The following is a 20,040-nucleotide window of genomic DNA, read 5'->3' as shown; positions in this document are numbered from 1 at the left end:
AATTTGAATACACTAACTCCATTAGAGAAGCAGTAGAGTATTTCAATCTTCCCAACCTCATCATGTAAATGATTAGACCCACCTACATCTGCATATAAATCAAAATCCAAAATCGTATTATGAATAAACCATGTGATGAGGGAACTTACTGTACCTGCTTCATAACATTTGTTGGCGTATAAAGATAAATGACTACAGTTAAGTGTAATGTAGTCCACTAGGCCAGGCCATTTATTAAGGACTTCGCTTTCACATTATCATTAGCTAGCATAGCATATTAACAACTCCATAACCCTAACAAGCATTTTCTCTACTTGCATGTTTAAGGATGACTAATCTGTTGTCATACAACAACAATAAATACATTAATAGACTGTTTGGCAGTCAGGCTGACCAGTGGGAAGCTATACTAAGAGCAGAGTGTATGAAAGAGCAGGACGGCTCAGTCAAAGCTTCAATGACATTGATGTATGGAGCCGGTTGGTCAGTGCTGGGCTCTTTCTCTCAGTGTGAGCTGCATTTCTTAGTAGATGATGAATGAATGTGCCTCTCAGCGTGTTGTGGATGTATATCACTCTGGTCCCCACAGGATGAGAAGATAAGTTGAATCCAAGCTGCTATGTCGTCTCTCACCTCCATCTTTCCTCAGCAAGAAGGAAAGGCTAGGGGAGGTCAAAAACTCTGCTCTGGATACACTCTAAATAGTGTTCGGTATGTCTAGAAGAGAATTTCTCATGTTTTTAACCCCATGTCAGTGTCTAGGCCATAGAACGAAGTTTGCAAGGCTCCTATGCCCACAAGGTCCCCAGTACCAAAGGCATGAAATTCAGACAAGGCCTCAGTGCCTGTTGCATTGCTGTATGTAGACAACCTTTCAAAATGAAAGAAGACTCTAAGAAAGCAATGCCAGAATAAATAAAATATGAGTTTAGGGAGCTAAAAGCCATACTTGTGTGCCATTGGCTCATATTCCCCTTTTTGCAATTTAAGCAGTCCATATAATTTTGCACTATTTATTATATGACTGTTTGGGGTTCACTGATTTAGTTTTTTTGATGTCATTAAAAACACCATACATTCATCTATACACTATACCAACAAAAGTATTGGGACACCTGCTCATTCCTGGCTTTTTTCTGAAATCAAGACTATTAAAAAGAGTTTATCATGCTCTTGTTGGAGGTACTGTCTCTACTGTCCAGAGAAAGCTTCCTACTATATTTGGAAGCATTGTGGCATTAGTGAGGTCAGGATGTTGAATGATCACCACCCCATCTCATCCAAGAGAAGTTTTCTTTTAACTGTGAATCCAGTTTACAAGTCTCTTCATCATGACATTTGGATACATCGTAAATAACAACGGTCAGATTCACATTATGTTAAACAGTCAAAAACATCATGATGGAGATACTGTTTCAGATCTGACTGCTTTTCCAATGAGGTAAAGAAAAGGGCAGCCAAAACAACCAACAGTTATTTACACATCAGTCCTGAGGTATAAGTAGAGGTTGGAAGATGGCCAATGTAAATGTATTTTGGGAACACAGTGACACTCAAATATGTATATATGTAAAAAAAAAAAAAAAAAAAAAAACATCCATGTTGGGCCTGTATGGGTATCAACGCAGAACCAGAAATACATATGCATACCCACCAGGGTCAGTGATGGGCTCAGGAGGGGTTACAGATGGGCCAACTCTGGGTTGTACACTGCAAATGGGGCCTAGATGGGACCCATGTGAGATTATGGTCTGCTATAATGATGGGGCTCATTTGGGAAACCCAACTGGGTCCCAGTAATGACGCATGTACAAACTCACTCAGAGCCCATGCCCACCTGGAACCACCTAGCCCACGTTCCACCCATGTGAGTCCCACATGAAATACAGGCCCTTTACTAGAGTATACACTTCACAGATGACTAATGGCCAGGAAAAAGCTCATGCTTAAAGAACTTGTGGAGTTTATCCCAGAAATGGATATTAGAGGCGTATTCATGGAAATGCTGTAAAAATGTGGCCTATTGTGTGCTGTTCTGGCCCTGCTCATGAAAGTGCTGCTATTGAACATGCCTCTTTCACTCCAGGGTCAGTAAGACAGCGCTCGCTGCGTGCGGCTGTTTTACAACTTCTGAAATATTCACGGAAAAGCAGGAAGATGAACGAGTTCCCGTGTCCTAGCTCGGGGGTCCTGTTAAAAGTAGGCGTTGATCGAGAGGTCAAAGCCGGAGAGAATTTTAAACACCCATTGGCCCACGGCCCCATGGGATCATTACAGCTCACTTTTGACTGGTAGGAGAGCAGGGCTTAGAGCCAGAGAAACCCAGTGATATATGAGCATAATCATCCCCCTCTCTCTTTCTCTCTCTCCCTCTCATTCAGAACAGGGCTATCCCACTGCTCAGTCTCGTCTTGCATTTCAACACGGAGCAGTTCTGCTCAACAGCGTCTGCATTGCCACTCTGGGGAGGTGTACTCTCTCTCTCTGCTTGGGCGAATATTCAACAGCGCAATCTCCATGGCTCAGTGAGCGAAATCAGCTTTTTATGTAGCATGTGAACAGCCAAGGCCTTCAGAGCATTTTGATTTAATAATGATAAGATCACACCATACACAGAATATTCATTTCATTCACATTTCTGAGTTGAGTGGTTTCACGACACTCACTGAATCAGTGCAAGCCTACACAGTAAAAATGTAAGCCTTCTGAGTCTGTCAAAGTATCCCTTAATCTAACTGTCAAATATGCTGTAGGTTACATCCAGAGGTTTGCTGACACCTGTTCATGAGTTAAGAGGTTTGTCCCAGTTTGCTGCAGTAACAGCCTCTACTCTTCTGGAAAGGCTTTGCACTGGTTATTGGATTTGAGACCGCTGAGAGGTATCTAGTGAGGTGAATGCAATTAGTGAGGTCAGGCACGGATGTTGGATGATTAGTTCTGGATCACGAAACCCACTCTAATTATGGTTCGTTCAAAATATGTACAATAGATATTAAATCAACAGGGCAGGTCTTGCCCTGGCAATATATTGGTATCCAGACAAAATCAGCAAGTCACCAGAATATAGTTAGCAATATTAGATTCTACCCTAGTTGATAATTACATGCTGATTATTTATTTAGATGTTTATATTTATTTATATATTTATATGCAAATTACCATATAATTTGTTTATCTGCTTCTTCCTGGTTGGGGTCCCTGTGGGTACCCATTATCATTGGATGCAAGGCGGGAATACCCACTGGACAGGGAACCAACCCATAGCAGGGTATCACACACACTCATTCACTAGACCTAGCGGCACTTTACCATATCACCTACCATACCACCAACACACCAAGCTCCTCGTAGGCAATGCCTGGAGCATGGATTGAATTATATTATATTATATTTGAATATATTACACTCTTGTTTCTATATTCTTAGTATATTTAGCTCTGTGAATTAGTGCCATCCTACTGTGGAGGGATTACCTGAGCCTCACCACAAATGCCATTTTGTTCAAATGGCAAATAAACTGTGACTTGTCCTGACCTGACTTGACAACAGGTCTATAAGGTAAAGCTCTTGATAAAATACTTGATAAATGAATCTGCATCACCATTTTATTTTTATTGCTCATTCAGACAATACTCCTTTGTGTGTATTTCCATTTTCCTCCCCATAGGCTTAGTTCCAAGCCAGCACTTGTATCGACGAGGAGACAGCAGCCTATAGTCAGACCGCTACTGTCATCATGTGGACAGGTGGTGGAACTGCAGTACAGCAGGCCGCAGTTTACCACAGTAAACACACTGGCGGCCGTTTTTGAAAAATATCAAATTTATTTCCTTTAGAAAAAAATGTGTACATTACACATGCACAGTCACACTGTAGTCATAAATATAGGCCAATGATTTCTCTTTTTCTTTGAATCCACTGAGCGAGCACACAACTGCAGACTTCAACATCTTTTCTTGAGGACACCATGAATAATGCTTGCACTGTTGAATATTAAATCTCAATGCACTAAAAAGGCAGTCTGAAAATCAAGTATAAACATTTATAAATTATCTACAAATGGAGAAAAAAGTACAAAAAGAGTAACTGTGACCCAAACAGTAGAGACACCACATCTAATCACAAATGAATGCTTGGGATCCATACTTATAATAATGTATCCTTATAGTTGTAGTTATAATTATAGCTATATATTTATAGTTCATTCTGTGGTTAAAACAAAAATAAGCTTGCTTTTCCTTCTCTTCTTTATTTTTTGGCAAAATGAAGACGTAAGCTGTCGAGGCAGCTCAACTTTTTGTACATTCCTTTTTGGCAGTCAAACTCTGTCTTTTTATAGCTCATCTCTTTTTTTCCCAACAACAAATAAAAAAATCTACTCATTCCATAGAAATTTGATATCATTCAAAACACTCGAACTGATTCATCTTAGAACATCTACTTGATTAGACACAAATACGAGCTTCACACATAATATATACCCTGGATAAAACCAAGCAGGAGTGCAATCCAAACCAGCGAGAGCTGCAGGACAGGGCGATGCAGTCAGGCGCTGGTTTGGCAACCTTGCATTTCTGTTTCCAAAGAGGACAGAGTGTTGTAATGCACCAGGAGATTCTAACTGATATGGCAACCATTGTCTGTTTCTGTAGGGATACTGTGCTGTGGTATCTGGACGGAAGTGATGCTTGATCAATCTAAACTAAATCATGGGTGGTCTCCTCCTTGTGTTATACACACTGTTAAAACTGATAGCTTGGCTAGTTCGGGTTTACTTGTAGGGAGTGCATCTCATATTCTAATAATCAGATAATAATCCGATTTGCTGTGATGTTATCTTCAGCCTATTTCTAAAAATGAGTTCAGAAAAGGTTCCTTTATTGTCATTACACTTATAGGGGGTTAAGTACCTTGCTCGAGGGCCCAACATTGGCAGCCCACCAGGCATGGAGTAATGAACCTACAATCATGTGATCAATAATCCGGTGCTCTCTCAGTACTCCCACTGAGCCAATCTGCACTCATTGTAAGTAATGATACTGAGGAAATAATTGAAAGTGTATCTCAAACGCAGCTACGGTTTCTTCAGTTTGTTTGTTTCAAGAAATAATTCTCTGCCAATGCACTAAGCTGCTTTAATTTCATACGGTAATTTATATATTTCATTAATTAATAAATAAATCAAGAAAATAAAAAATAAACTAGTTTAAAATAGGGTTAGAAAAATAGAGACATAGGTTCAGTAATCGCATAATAATCTTACAATAATGAGAAATATTAGATTGCATATTGCGTATGTTTTAGATACTGTCACTTGCGAATATATGATTTTTTTACGTGGCGCCATACACAGACAAGCCAAAACATTAAGACCACCTGCCTAATATGTTGATGGTCATTTTGTGTGTCATCAAAACAGCTCACTCTACAAGACCAATGATGGTGCCCTGAGGTATCTGGCACCAACAATGTCACAGCAGACATTTTAACTCCTTTCAGTCAAACAACAGCTAAACGGTGCATGCATATCCGGCCATCCAAGTAATGTAAAAGAAACAAGCACTCATCAGACCAGGCCAACTTTTTTCATTTTTTCATGTTTTAAGGTCCAGTACAGAAGCTTGTGTGCCTACTGTAAGCACAGGGGTTAGCATGGGCACTCTGGCTGGTCTGCAAGTACACAGTAGGGGGTACCGTGACGTATTCTCCAATGAGACTTGTGCTAGAGTAGCTTTTCTGTCAGTTCTGACCAGATATGATAGGTATCATTGTCCTCACACATCGATGAGCTTGGGCGCCCAACAACCTGTCAGCTTTTTCTGATTTGTCCCACCCCGCACCACTGTCAGCAGTTACCCACCACAGTTGGCCAAGAGCACCCCACAAGCCTTGCCATTTTGGAGATGCTCTGATTTAGACGTTTGGCCACATCACTCAGGTCTTTAAGCCTGACCATTCGTGCAAGACCTTGACATGCACTTTTGATCAATGTCATGCACTTCATCTATGAGGGATCTTAATGTTTTGGCTCATCGGTGTAGGCCTCTGTAAGTCTCCCGGTGTGTTACATGCTAATACGTCGCTCTGGAAAAGCAACCCTTGAAAGCTTGAGCAGTAGTTAGTAGTGAGTTCAGTTATTCAGGCCTAAGCCATGTTTATCTAGCCCACTCCCAAACAAGTGCATGTAAACAGGCGTGTGCAGAGTCGGAAACATCTAGACATCTTTGATTACATTTTTTTTTCTTTTGAGGACAACACCACCCCTACGGTCAGATTACAGAGAAATGAAACACTGTGTAGTTAGCAGCACAGCACTTGATCACATATGTACATTTTTCGCTTTTTTCAGTTTAAGGGATGCCGTGAACGTATGGCAACAGGACACGGTATATACTCATTCATACACACACTTACACACACTGACATGTACCAGTTTGGTGTCACTCACCACACAAATCCCACTTTTGTGCATTTTGAAGGCAAACACAGGAGGCGTACGTTTCGATAACTGACATTTTGTGAATAAAACCAGTATGATGAAGTACAAACAACAGATAGGTGAGAAATGGCTTCTTGGCAAAGACTGGTGTGCTAAAACATCATGCGCCAGTCTCTCAGACCCGAATTCGGCCTAAGCCTAGGCCGAGGAGAAATTTCAAGGCTTAATCCATGCATGGGAAACTGGCAGCAGATGTAAGTAATAAATGGTCGTGCTTATTGAGTTTTGATGAAGGCCACTGCATTATTTAAAAGATATTTCTCGTCGTTTGCCATCTCTGTTGTAATAGCACCTAGCCTACCATCTGTAAATGATTGGGAATGATGGCAGTCTTCCATTTATGAATCGTAGTCTTTGCCAGGGCTTTAAATGGGTTTTTAATATTATCAAGCTAATCTGTCAGTTCATGTCAAGCTCACTGACAAAAATACCCTCACATGTATCATTTCTTCTTCAGTCCATGGTCACGCATCTCTTTACCTTAATTACTTTACCAGTCCTGCCAGGTAAGGGTTACAGTTTTGATCAATTTTTGTCCATTATCCCAAAAACTGGCTGCACATTGCATATTCCAGTATTTCACTTCCAGAACCAGGACGGAGGTCTGGTGATGCTCCTGGTCTGGTAAAATTCCCAATGTTCTGCTGAACCATTTTTCTTTTTATTTGGGTCTATTCTATATTCTACAGAGGTCAATCTGGAATGTGGAAGTTTTAGGGACGTGTTCTGCTTGGACATGAGGCACAACATTAGTGGAGAAGTGGGGTAAAATGAACAGGAACTCAAGAGATGAGTGTAACCTTTATCTGACTGGAAAAAAGCTCCTTTCTTGAGAACTGTATCAAGGCCAAGTCAAGTGTTTGCAGTAGTGATGATCTTCTAAAAGCTACACCCCATGAAGATATTACAGTTATTAAAGAGATATTGCTTATAGCATTTTGTTTAAACAAGTCACTTGACCAACAAAGCTCTAATGCGACTAATGCGATCCCACTATGGCCCAGGGGTCGCAAGTTCCACTTTGTCATCAGTGGCCAAAGTCCAAGAAAGTTGTCTGGGTGGGTAGATGGTGCCCCCCTCAGTGTTTTAGTGGATGCCCGGCAATGCTGCATTAGTGGCAGTTGGAAAAGAGTGGAAGACTGGCTTCACGTGTATCAGAAGATACATGTTTAGTCTTTACCTCCCATACCAAATTGGGAGAAAAAAAGAATAACTTTGTCAAATTATTTAAAAAAAATGATGCTGATAAATTATACTTTTGCTGTTCCAACTCTGGGTACTGTGCCCCAAGAGGTTCTGCTGCGTTTGATGATGAAATAGAGGGTAATTTTCCCTCTATTACGTAGGAATGGGCAACAACCTTCTAAACGCTAACACACCCACCCACTCTGATTGGCAGCTTTCTACTTTTCCCGTTGTACACTAAGCCTCGTCCTCAGACACTTGTTAATGACACCCAAAGGCGGTGCGAAGGGGGACCTATGCAAAATTAGTGTTGCTAATGTTGCGGGTGATCATTGTTTTTTTTAAAAGGAAAAAAAGAATTCACATTTTGGATAGTTGTGATGAAACTATCACAGGAAATACAAAGAACACTGGAAGTAGAAAAGCCTCTGATTTCCTGCTTTCTACACTAAGCCCCATCTGCAAACACTTGTTAACAACACCCTAATGTGCATCTTTCCAGCAAACTGCTGATTCTAAAGGGTAGCTACATGCAGTACTTTGCAAAATAGTTAGTGAGGAAACAATGTTTTTAGATTTTTCATTTTGGATAGTAAATAAAATGACTGATTTTGTGGCCCCTGGTTCCTTTCAGCACCACCATGAACTTGGTCAGTTTACCTACAATGTACTACTTTACAACAAAGTTTACATTTCAACTATTGAACATTTCAGTTGGAGAAATTCTCCTTTAAGGAAGAGGATGTATAATCAAGAATTAGATGGAAATGATGCATGTGACTGCATTATTTGTCCTGGGAGCTTATCATCCTATCACGCTATCCATGCCTCCATATTCTATATTCAGCAGGTATTGACATACAATGGCAATGAGTTCAATTTCCATTGTTTCAAAAAACTTTACCATTCATTCATTTGAATGAGAAGAAAGAAACGTCAAAAGTTTGTCAGGAGTGAGCTCAATTTTCAGCACGTCAGCACAATCACCGGAAAGAGCGCGAATTCTAATATATGTGCATGGCAGGTATGTATGAATACTATTGTAGATAGATTTAATTGAAAGATTTAACACTGCACTGTTGACTTGAGCCCATTATATATTGCCCTTTTGCTGAAGCTTTGTGTGTGTGTGTGTGTGTGTGTGTGTGTGTGTGGAGATCAGGTGGATCAGATCTGAATCAAATGACTTTTACTTTGAGAACTTTTTAAGCAATTTCTTCCCTTTGGAGAGCAGTCCTTTTTTCTTTTTGGAGGCCAGGTCTCGGGGGCCCCTGGCGGGGCTCAGGGGCCTGATGGGGCCCACAGGGAGCAGGGGGCGCACAGTGGGGGACGCTGGTCTTCCGGGGGCCGGGGCTGGAACTGTGTTTTCCACAGGCACCTAATGAGAGATCCATCGGGAGGGGGACAGTGCAGGGTATTAAACAGCAAGTGTGATTTTACCTCACGTGCCAGCTTCAACACAAAGTAGAGAGAGCTCGTCTGAGAAGCGCTATGCCTATTTCTGGGCTTCACTGCTGCATGATACTATTTATTCTGGACCTTCACACACTGTCTAGGGCCCTAAAAAGCTTTTCCAACCATTCTAAAGATGCCACAGTGAGTCATTTCTGCAATGACTCAGCAGGCTGTATAGGCTCTGTTAAAAAAAAGAGTAGGCGAGAAACCCAGGAGAGCAGGAGTGCAAATCATGAGGCAGCAAGCTGAATAGGATCTACACCGTGAATTACAATGCTCTGATCTGAACAGTTGGTGCATAGAGGACTTATGGGAAATTAAGTTAACTGCCTGTATTGTTCTGTGAGTCACACTGCTATCGCACTTAGTTGTATAGCCTTGGATAACGCGTTAATCAAACCAACGGAATAGCATGACTGAGAAGCCACTGAACAAGAAGCACTTAACATGCGGCCACTTCACTGATAAAGAAAAGTAAGTTGTGGGAAAGCCAGGAGAACAGGGTTTTACTGCCAGCACCAGAACAGACACATCAACAAACCACACACCAGGAACCAACTGTAGATACCATATTATTGTCTAATGCATTGGTGTGATATAAAAAGAATATCTGCTGTAATTTTACCCTGGAAAACAACATTCTTCTGCTTTCCACATTAACCCATTTCATGTCCAATTAAACTTAGTATGATAAAAAAAACTCATACTAAATCATATGCCACAGATCTTGATGCTCTAGAGCAGGGGTGACCAAACATTTTCTCTTGGGGGACCAAGGTGCAGTGTTTGAGGTGGGCCAAGGACGAAAAAGACAAATCACTACATAAATGACGACATATTTTATTATACACCGATCAGCCATAACAATAGAACCACTAATGATTAAAGTGGAAAAACATTGATTATCTTTATCCAGAGTGGCATCTGTCAAGAGGTGGCTATATTAAGCAGCAAGAAAACAGTTCATTCTTGAAGGTGAAAATTAAGAAATTAGGCAAGCATAAGGGTCAGACCATCTCTAAAACATCAGGCGGGTTTTGTGGGGTTTGTCTGGTATGCAGTGGTCTGTACCTACCAAAAGTGCTCCAAGAAAGGACAACCGGTGAAAAGGTGACAGGATCATTGGCACCGAAAGCTCATTGATATGATCCATGGAGGCCCCACCACTCAACTTACAGGATCTGTTGCTAACGTCTTGGTGCCAGACACCACAGGACGCCTGAATGGTCAGATATGTTGTGGTGGCACAAGGGGGACCTAGACAATATTCTTTGTGCAAGGTGCAAGGTTTTAATGTTATGGCTGATAGGTGTATTGTACTACTATAATGTATTGTATTCCAAAAATTCTTTTTAAAAATCACTCTTGAAGGGGAAATAAGAATTCAATAATAATAATTATTATTAAATATAACAATTATTAATTTAAATAATAATTATTAAATAATAATTACAATTTCCATCTATATTCCAGTATCCATTTACATTATTGATAAAAGTATTGTTGATAAAACATTAGTTCCAATTGAAAGCGTTGAATTTAATATGACGAAAAAATGATAAAAGTTCAGCTATAGACATTAATGGGTTAACACAGGTGAAAGCCAAAGAGTAAACTTTCAAGTGATCAAACTACAAACCAAAAGGAAAACTTGTGGAAAACGGTCCCAAAAGACATCACCGGATGTGTTTAGAGCCAGCTGGATTTGTAGATAGAGTAGATTATGGGCTTAATTTATCCTTAAAAGAACCAAACTTAGTGAACCAACTCTAAACTTCATATTCTATACACTTTTTTGGCCATCTGTAATACTGCCTGCAGAATTTCAGTTCTTGGGCCTAAGTGCACTTTTCCTCTGCATGAGATCAGTAACTGGTATCCCCAGTTGCTCATTTACACAGTAGAAACAGCCTGCTAGGATGGAAAATGAAAAAATCTTCCACTGCTGTTTTTGCCAAGCGGGTGGGAAAAAGGAAATCAGAATGCAGCAACATCGTTTCAGTAACATCCACACATCAAACATGAGGAAAAGAAGAAGAAAAAAAAACACCAATACACAAATGAACACGGATGCCATCATAAGAGGTCACGGAGGTCATCATAAGAATTCACTTCAGTTTTTTTCTGTTTATTTCTTTGATTTTATCATTACAATAAATGTGTTATCATTTGGTTCTCTCTGTAAGAGAGCGGATGAGTGATGTTCGCGTGTCCTTAAAGTTCTTAGGTTCTGAAAAATAGACTTTTGAAGGGTGTGCAACATACAAAACGAAACAAAGCCTCCTTGAAGGAATACAACACAAAAGCCGACGTATACTACGCTTTTATAAAAGGTATCATTTTGAAAAAGGCATGCTTATCTCATGAAGGACGACCTACATTAGCCTCTAAATTAGTCTTCTCAGTGGGTAACAAATCATGAGTCAAGGACCCTTTGGACATATTCATAAAGCACTTAAGCTCACTGTCATTTTGTAGGTTGTCACGTTTCAGTGCAAAGACATTTTTGAGTCTCATTCCCCTCCCACTGCAGGAATGAGATTAGGTCTTTTGTCCCAATGTCCTCTGAGGATGCTCTACCAACATCCCCCCCCCCCCACACTGCAGCACAAGTCATGCCTTTACATGTGTCTGTCTGTCTGTCTGTCTTTCTGTCTGTCTGTCTGCGCACTGATGGGCTTTGCTTCTCCCTTTCCAAACGCAAGAAAGGTTGGACTGGAAACCACTATGCACTTTCACCACCACACAAAACAAACAAGCACGAGAGAAAACACAGAGACGGCGAGTGGACGGAACTCAAACGGAGGATGGATGGACACAGGGCCTAGCGCTGAGAGCGGCGATGGTGTACCCGTTTGGCTTCCGGGCGTGGCACCGGCGCTGGGTCTTCCGGCTCGTAGCGGGTTGGAGTGTCTGTCAGATAGACCTCCACGTCATCAGGCACTTCTTCTAGAAAATTGGAGGGAACCAAGCCCCGGTGTCCATTCATTTCCCCCTGCAAAATGACAGACAGGAAAGCACAATCACCATCTAAATGATAAGAGCTAAACTCAACAAAGCACAGATCACTTTGTGGTGAAAGATAGCAGGATATATAAAACAGAATGGACAGGTTTTCATCAGATCCGTACAGCTACGTTTAAAGGACGAGCCCTGCAGTCTGTCCCTGCAGTCTAATTACCAAAAACAGCCACAATTCATTTTTACGTGACCATTTTCCAAACTCTCTTTATCCTTTATGATAAACTAGGCTGAGCCTCTGAGCTTTCTATCTGTAGCTTTTTATCATCTGAGAAACGCTGCTAAACTTAGACATCTGCATCCCAGGGCGATGGAGTGAACCCTGTCCGTGCATTTGTTACAAGTGGAACTGATTACTGTAGTGCTCTTGTAACTAGGTTTACTGAGAAGACGATACATCCTCTACAACTTGTACAAAATACAGCAGCATAAATCCTAACTGAAACAAACCCAGACCAGGCAAGCATAGATTTGCTGGACTGCCAATAGCTGCAAAGAATTTGTCAATTCGTTCATTTACTTATTCATTCCTTCCTTCCTTACTTCCTCCAACTAACAGCAATGCTTCTTCCTGAATTTTTACCCTTCCCCTTGCTTAAAAGCACCCTTCAGAGCACAGAGTGTGACTTCATTAGGAGTGTCACTCCATAGTGTAGTGAGGAGGGATGGTTTGGGAAAGGCTGCTTATAAGTAAATGTCCCCTTAAATGTAAAATGTAAAAAAAGCCAATAAAAGAGGGAAACTACACACACACACACACACACACACACACACACAGTCAGTCAGGACTGTGTATTATAATATTTCTCTGATTTTACTGTTTACTATAGGCAAGATAGCTTACATGCTATATGCTAGGTTAGCTCCTCATCTAAGTTGAACACACTTAACCTATATCACCCCATTACACTAAAATTCAGTGTGTGGTATATGACTGTGGTGAAAATATGACATGGCACATTAGGTTCACTTTTGTGCATCTGATGTTTATGTTAGCTGCGTCCACCAGTCTGCTAACTGCTAAATTAGATCAGCGAAGCACAGCTCCACACTGAAGTCCAACAATGGCAGTTCTATATGTTTTTCTGTGACTGGTCGTGCAGCACTGTGGTCTTGCCAATACCAAGTAATTAGATATACTGTTTTACCTTGTATTTGTACTGTTATGATTGGCAAGTTAGCTAATGTTAACATCCTAACAGCACCAATATGGAGGTGGCAGCCGGCCGGTAACCTCTTTGCGCATACATGTTTCAACTACCCTAGATAACATTCCCATGTGGGGACTGTATGGTTTGCCCAACTGGGAACCAGAACGTTGTTTACATGGGTTACATTTTAGCCCCACAAATGGATGCCTACCAGGGTCCCACCAAGGTCAGTGATGGGAACAGGAAAGGCTGTACACATGGGCCCCAGGGGGGTTGTACACTGTATACGGGGTCTAAATGGGTCTAGGACACATGCGAAATTAGGGTGGTCTGCACTGGGTCCCAGTAACAACACATGTACAAACCCACTCCGAGCCCATGTCTACCTGGAACTCTTAGACATGTCCCACCCATGTGAACCCCACATAAACATGCTGGCAGGGAACTAACCCACATACACAGACTGTCAGGCTAAATGGCAAAATGCACTTCTAGGCCAGACCACTGTTCTTGGCCACATATAAGCCTCCCATGGCCAATGTCAGTCACTATGCCTAATGCCAAGGTCAGAGGAGTATAAAGCCTCCCAGCATTGCACTGTGGGAGTGGGACTGTGTTTTCTGGAGCAATGGAGTTCAACCCAATACCTTTGGGATGAACTGGCGTGCAACTTCATTACTCAACCTCTCCTGCGATTAAAATCTTGGGACTCTCTCATGACTGAAAACAATCAAATCCTCATAGTAATGTTGCAAATATCTAGTGTAAAGCCTCCCAAGAACAGTATAGACTGTTATTGCAGTAAAGAGGGGATAAGCTCTTTATTAATATTCTGAATTTTAGAAGAAACGTTGGATAAGTTTTTGGATATACATCGCCCTTTTCCTTCCCCTTCCAGGAATATCACAGTGTTTAATTGTTTTCCTCATCACTATCATGATTTTGCAGCTAAGTTCAGCATGGACCTGGGAATTAATTCTACATTTCAAGGCACATTTTTACTTACGTAGTAAAATCCATCCTCATCTATCTCCCCAAATACAGCGATGATATCACCAGCACAGAAGGTCAGCTCTGCCTGCATGAGGAAGGATAACATTGAGTTTCCTCAGACAAGGCCAGTTAACAAAGAGAAACACTGAGGGTGTGTTTGTGTGTGCACACCTCGACATCCACATTTGGGGAGCTCTCTCTAGGGTCGTAGTCGTAAAGGGCAACCATTCTTCTTGTAGCCACAGGGTGACGGCCACCTTTTCTGTTCTGCTCTGTGAAAGGAAGGAGGAATTATTCAGATCCACAGCATAACCTCTCATCTCAGAGTCATCTCTTATGCATGAACGCTTCACAACAGGTGTATATCAAAGGGCAAAAGTTTAAAACAATTTAACAGAACTCTTTCTTAAGACAAATTTCCCGCATACACATACATTAGCCATAACATTAGAAGGTCCTATTTGTGAGCCTGACCTTGTCACCCGTTCACTGTTTGTCCTTTATCTGAGCACTTGTGGTAGGCACTGACCACAGCATACCAGAAAAGACCTGCCTGATGTTTTGGAGATTGTTTAGCCATCAAAATTTGGCCGTTGTCAAAGTAGCTCAGATTCTTATATGTACATTGCTTTTCCCTCTGTGTTGGGTGTCAGATCTTAGAGATGATGCAGTACCTATTCTGTCCACAGGGGTGTTTAGTGGAAGAAAGCCTTGCTTCATCAGCTGGTCCATAGTCTCCTCATCCTCAGCTCGGATCTCCGACACCATGTTACACGGAATGAGGCCAGAGCGTCCGCGGATCTCCCCCCGATAAAACCCATCAGTGTCCTTGTCCCCATACACCTGAAGCAGGGAACAGCTGAATTGAGAGCATAGCAGTAGGAACACTAATACTGCCCTGGCCTGATGGTCAAACATTATCAGTTTAAATCCGTTCACGTAAATCCTCAGTCCCACCAAATGAAAATATTATCATCCGCCCGCAACAAGAAGCTGCCATATGGCTCGTGGCCTGGAGCTGCCTCTGTCTTACCTTGATAATCTGTCCTTCTTTAAAAGGAAGCTCCTCGTCAGCTGCGTCTGGGTTTGGGGACATAGAGAGGGGGTCGTAGTCGAACAGTGCTACGAAGATTCGGAATGGGTCTTCAGGCTCTGACTCATCGTAGTATGGAGGGGAACGCCGACCACGATCCCTGTAACCATCTAAAAAACGGCAGATGAAAGACTGAAAACTTGTATATAAACTTTTACAGTGGTCATTTTTTCTATCTGCAAAATAAAGTCTATAAAAGGTTCTCTGAGCGATGCCATAGAAGAACCACTTCCAGTTCCATAAAGAACCATTTCTGTAATAGAGATGTGACCTTTACATTGATAAGGAAAAGTTCTTCACACTCCTACATTTCTATGACAAACCTGGTTCTTAAAGGAACCAGAAGTAGTTATTTTATGGCATCACTCAAATAATCATTTAAAGCACCTTTATTTTTGAGAGTGTGTGTGAAAACTCTCAGTGAGGCCAAATACATGCATGTAGACCCAGATATGTCATCTGTAAGCATCTAGTCCATTACACTGGTGTAAACATGAACTCACACAGCGTTGTTTAAGGTGAAGTCATTTGTATTGGTTCAAATGACCATGCAGTAATTCAGACCAATGGACTGCGTGTTAGTGCTTTGCACTCTTCTCATCATACTTGCGATGTGATCAGTCCATCACTGCTTCAGAACTGTTTGCACTTCGAGTGAGTTGACAGACAAACCGTTGACGCTGTGATGAAATGGGTATGGAGTGTGGGGGTAGTGCACCCATATGGCAACATATCACACGCGAGCAGCAAGCCAAATATGTGCTTCCCTGTGAGCCCAACAGACACAACAGACACAGACAGAAAATAATGCACACACACACGCACACAGTCCGGGCCACTGTAACCATGCAGTAAGCTGGTCCTGAGGGAGACCGATCAGATGGGCATGATTAGTCCTGGATAAAGTTGCACCTGTTTTCTACCAGTCTTACAATATTTACTGGGCTCTAAAACACTTGCCCAAATATGTATTCAGGAATGGTAATTCTACAGCGGACGCAAAGAAAGTGTTGAATTGGGTTCTTCTGGTCCCGTTTGTGAAAAGGCAAATTCTGGAGAAGAGTTTGTGGATTAGCTAGCGATCCGCATTTGGCGTAAGGCACCACCCTTAACTTTTACCACCCAATCATGCACAGTCAAAGTAAAAATTATGGGTGTGGTCAAGTCAAAAAAGGGGAGGGGGTTGGCAGGCAACTCATGGCAGGTCAGTGCAAAGGGGTAGGAACATTCTCTGAGCAGTAAGCAAACACTCGGCTATGGTGGGCAACCATCTTACAGCTAGTGTGGATCACTGCGTCTCAGCTCAAGCCTCCATCCCCGGTGCAGTCCAGTGGCTCATGCGTTTCAAATCAAGGCTCTTAATGGCATTTTGTTTGTGTCCCAGACCACGTCTTTCTTTCTCCTCTGCCTCGGCTTGCACTGAGTGTGCTTTGGTAGAGCGAGGAGCCGCAACACGTACCATAGGGAGGCCTGTGGCCCCTGTGCCTCCGCGAGGACCATGTCCTGTGCCGCGCTACACTGCCATAGTAAACATCCTCCATGACCGGAGAGAGGTTCCCCTCACTGTTACTCTCAGTGGTTATCTCTGAGGGAAACACCAATCAAACAGCTGTTACCATGCACAGACTACACCACCCTCCGCTGCATTGGCCTAATCAGTCACCTCAGTCTTGAAGGCCTTGGAGAACTTTGCAGGTGCCTCTGATACCCCTGTGTAGCATCAGGTTTCATAAGGAAATAGTTTCTAAGTCACTAATTTAAGGAAATATGACTTATTATTTAGCCTGAAGATGACAAACTTTTCAGACCCACAGGAATTGTATCATGTGAAGCTCTTTTAAGGGCTGATAGAACATGAACATGGTTCAGACACAAGGGTGAGGAGCTCACAGAGGTTCTCATGTCCTAACATCTACGATGAAATGTTGAGCAGGACATTTAAGGAGGCACAAAAGAACATCTCCGACACTGAGCCACGTGTCGAAATGGGAGTCCACTGACCAATAGAGGGCACCATAAGGGGTCGTCGCTGAGGCTGAGGACCTCCATGAGCCGGCCTTCGAGCCGAGTCCCGATCCACCCGTCCTGAAGACGATGTGTTCCCTCCCACCTGAAACCGAAACACATGGACAAAGGTTAAATACACATACACAAGTAGTGCAATCACAATTGAGAACTGCAGTGTCAGTACAGCCTCACAGCAGTAGTTCATATTCCTCTCCTGCTTTCTTAGCATGATATTAAAGAGCATAGAGAGCTGTGTAATAGTCCTATATGCTCCGTTATTAAGAATGTCCACCATGTTTTCAAAGCTCAGAATTCACACTCCTCAAATAGCAGTGGAGTAATAATGGATCTGTAATTAGACTAATGTGGAGTGCTCACACACATCAGATTTTAACCATTTTGTAAAGCATCTGAGTACTATTCATCCACATTTAATTTTCAAGCACTAGTGTGTGTTTATATTGATTTACAAGGCTGTTAAAATAATAGTTCAGTGAAAAATAAAATGTTTGCTAACTTTTTTTCTTTGCTGTGATTGGAGCTACAAAGCTAACATTGCTGCCAAACTCTGCAAGGTCAATGATCATCCATATCTTCATATGCCCGATACCACCCACATACTGTAGCTTCCATTAAGACTAGTGGTGTAACAAATTACAAACCTCATGGTTCAGATCAGATAATGGAAAAAAGTGAGACAAATGTGAGACAGTATCTTTAGCTTTCATATCACAATATTTTGTGTTACTGCTTCATTTGTATTAGTGACTTTTATTTTGACATGGTCTGTTTGTTCGTTGTGATGTGTTGCTTTACGGTTCTCGTGGCTCAGTATTTACAAATCATCCTGGCCTTATCCACTCACTCTGTTCATGTGACAGACAGCTGCTCAGTCTGTTTGTTTTCATTGCAGCTCTGCGTCCAGATTGATGGAATTATTACTGTAAAAACTACTACTACTACTATTACTGTTTGCCCATTAATCTGCAGTACAAGTGTGTCCCAAATGGTGAAGGGTGATTCATATGTAGCAGGAACTTTCCATAATGATGCATCAGGCAGCTGGCAGCAGTGCTGGCCATCATTGCACTGGAGTGTTGAGGGGAGAAAGCGCTATTTATCCACGCTGGAGAGAGCAAGGCCAATTGTGCTCTTGCAGGTACCTGGCTGCTGATGGCAGGCAGCATGACCAGGATTTGAACCAGCAATCCTCTGGTCATAGTGATAGTGACACTCTGCTTGGCCTATATCCTGATCTTCAGTTTAAAAGTGTATTGTTCATGTTATTTATTTAAGCTATTCGGGTGACTATTGATTTCTGGTGTTTGTTAGCAACTTTAGCAACTTCAGCCTCATAGCTTTAACGCTAAAGCTTGACTGAGGGACATATTAGCAATAAAGGCCTGAATTTTCAGGCTTCCTTGATGTGTTGAATGGTCACCCATTATCATAATTAGCCCCACCTTAAGAGCATTGTGTGAGTTGCGTCGTCGTCCTTCCTCCAGTTGCATCTCTGAGTACAGCTCCTCCTCATCTTCCTCCATGATGTCAGACAGGTCTGAACCCCGGCTGCTTTCCGTCTGGTACTCCTCGCTGTGGCTGTAGTGGGACTGAGGCAAAAATACAGCCATTCAAAAGCCAGTGCAAAAACAGCCATTCTCACCCACACACACACAGAACCTGAGGATTCAGTTCTGAAATTCGCCAGTAATCTCTAGCTAAATCATATTCAGTAGTGCCACCCCACAGCTCCCGTACCTGCCTGCCCAGCTCTGAGCCCCTGAGGAAGTCATCCACAGATGCTCCTCTTCTGCGGGACTGATAGCTTTCCTCATCCTCCTCCTCATCTGAGTTCTGAGAGTGAAAGCCCTGACTTCTCCTCTCCATCTAGATATAGCAAAATACTTTCAGAGACCTCAGTGATCACATCTGCTGCAGTACAACAGATATTGTAGTGTTGTAGTGATTATTATTCATGTTCCTCCATGGAGTCTCTGCAAAATAGCACTCATAAGCACCTTTGTAAACACTACCATTCCAAAGTTTAGACTTCCCATATGAAAAACATTTACTATTTTAGATACTAAACTACCTCATATCTTAGATTATTATGTACCCTTAAAAATGGTTCCTTCTTAGTAAAGGCAGGATCTGTATATTAAACTCAATGAACCATTTGAATACTTAAATGGTTCTGTATAGTTGGAAAGTCATTGTTTTTATTTGTACTATTCTAATTATTGTACAGAGGACTTCACAAGGTTTTGACTGTTGGTTACTATTGTATTTCTGCTATTAAGTGCTGCAGTAATCATATTTTTATTGCATTATTATCATTATCATTATCATGGAGGAGAACTGGTTGAATGTTGTTCTGTTAAGAACCTTTTAAAAATGCAGCACCACAAAGAGGTCAGCATCTACAAGCCAGTTTTTACATTTATTTATAATTATATCACTTATGTATTATAATTATTAATTATTATCATTATTATTTATACTTTATATTATTTGTATATTATTTATTTATTTATATTATTATATATTATTTATTTATTTAACTATTTAAGAAGTTAAATATTATTTAAATGACAATGTATTAGTAATACACTAAATAATGTGCTACAATTGTCTAT

At 41.6% G+C, this 20,040-nt stretch overlaps 1 protein-coding gene across 3 annotated transcripts in view; it reads right to left on the bottom strand.

Annotated features, from left to right (window-relative positions):
• Positions 1 to 3,865: 3,865 nt before the first annotated feature.
• The window catches only part of rimbp2a (RIMS binding protein 2a), a 68,134-nt gene continuing 51,959 nt past the window's right edge, over positions 3,866 to 20,040 (bottom strand). For 2 of the 3 annotated variants that reach the window (XM_072661351.1, XM_072661349.1), the window contains 9 exons: positions 19,163 to 19,291; positions 18,868 to 19,014; positions 17,399 to 17,507; positions 15,338 to 15,507; positions 14,979 to 15,147; positions 14,476 to 14,576; positions 14,318 to 14,389; positions 11,991 to 12,134; positions 3,866 to 9,062 (listed from right to left, as the gene is read on the bottom strand). In XM_072661351.1, the coding sequence (XP_072517452.1) occupies positions 8,874 to 9,062; positions 11,991 to 12,134; positions 14,318 to 14,389; positions 14,476 to 14,576; positions 14,979 to 15,147; positions 15,338 to 15,507; positions 17,399 to 17,507; positions 18,868 to 19,014; positions 19,163 to 19,291 (1,230 nt within the window). In that variant the 3' untranslated portion in view covers positions 3,866 to 8,873. The remainder of the gene's footprint in view (positions 9,063 to 11,990; positions 12,135 to 14,317; positions 14,390 to 14,475; positions 14,577 to 14,978; positions 15,148 to 15,337; positions 15,508 to 17,398; positions 17,508 to 18,867; positions 19,015 to 19,162; positions 19,292 to 20,040) is intronic. The other variant, XM_072661350.1, reaches the window with a different exon arrangement.

Source organism: Salminus brasiliensis, chromosome 18, assembly GCF_030463535.1.
Source record: "Salminus brasiliensis chromosome 18, fSalBra1.hap2, whole genome shotgun sequence".
NCBI classification, from domain to species: Eukaryota; Metazoa; Chordata; class Actinopteri; order Characiformes; family Bryconidae; genus Salminus; species Salminus brasiliensis.
This window is presented reverse-complemented; position numbering and strand designations above follow the sequence as displayed.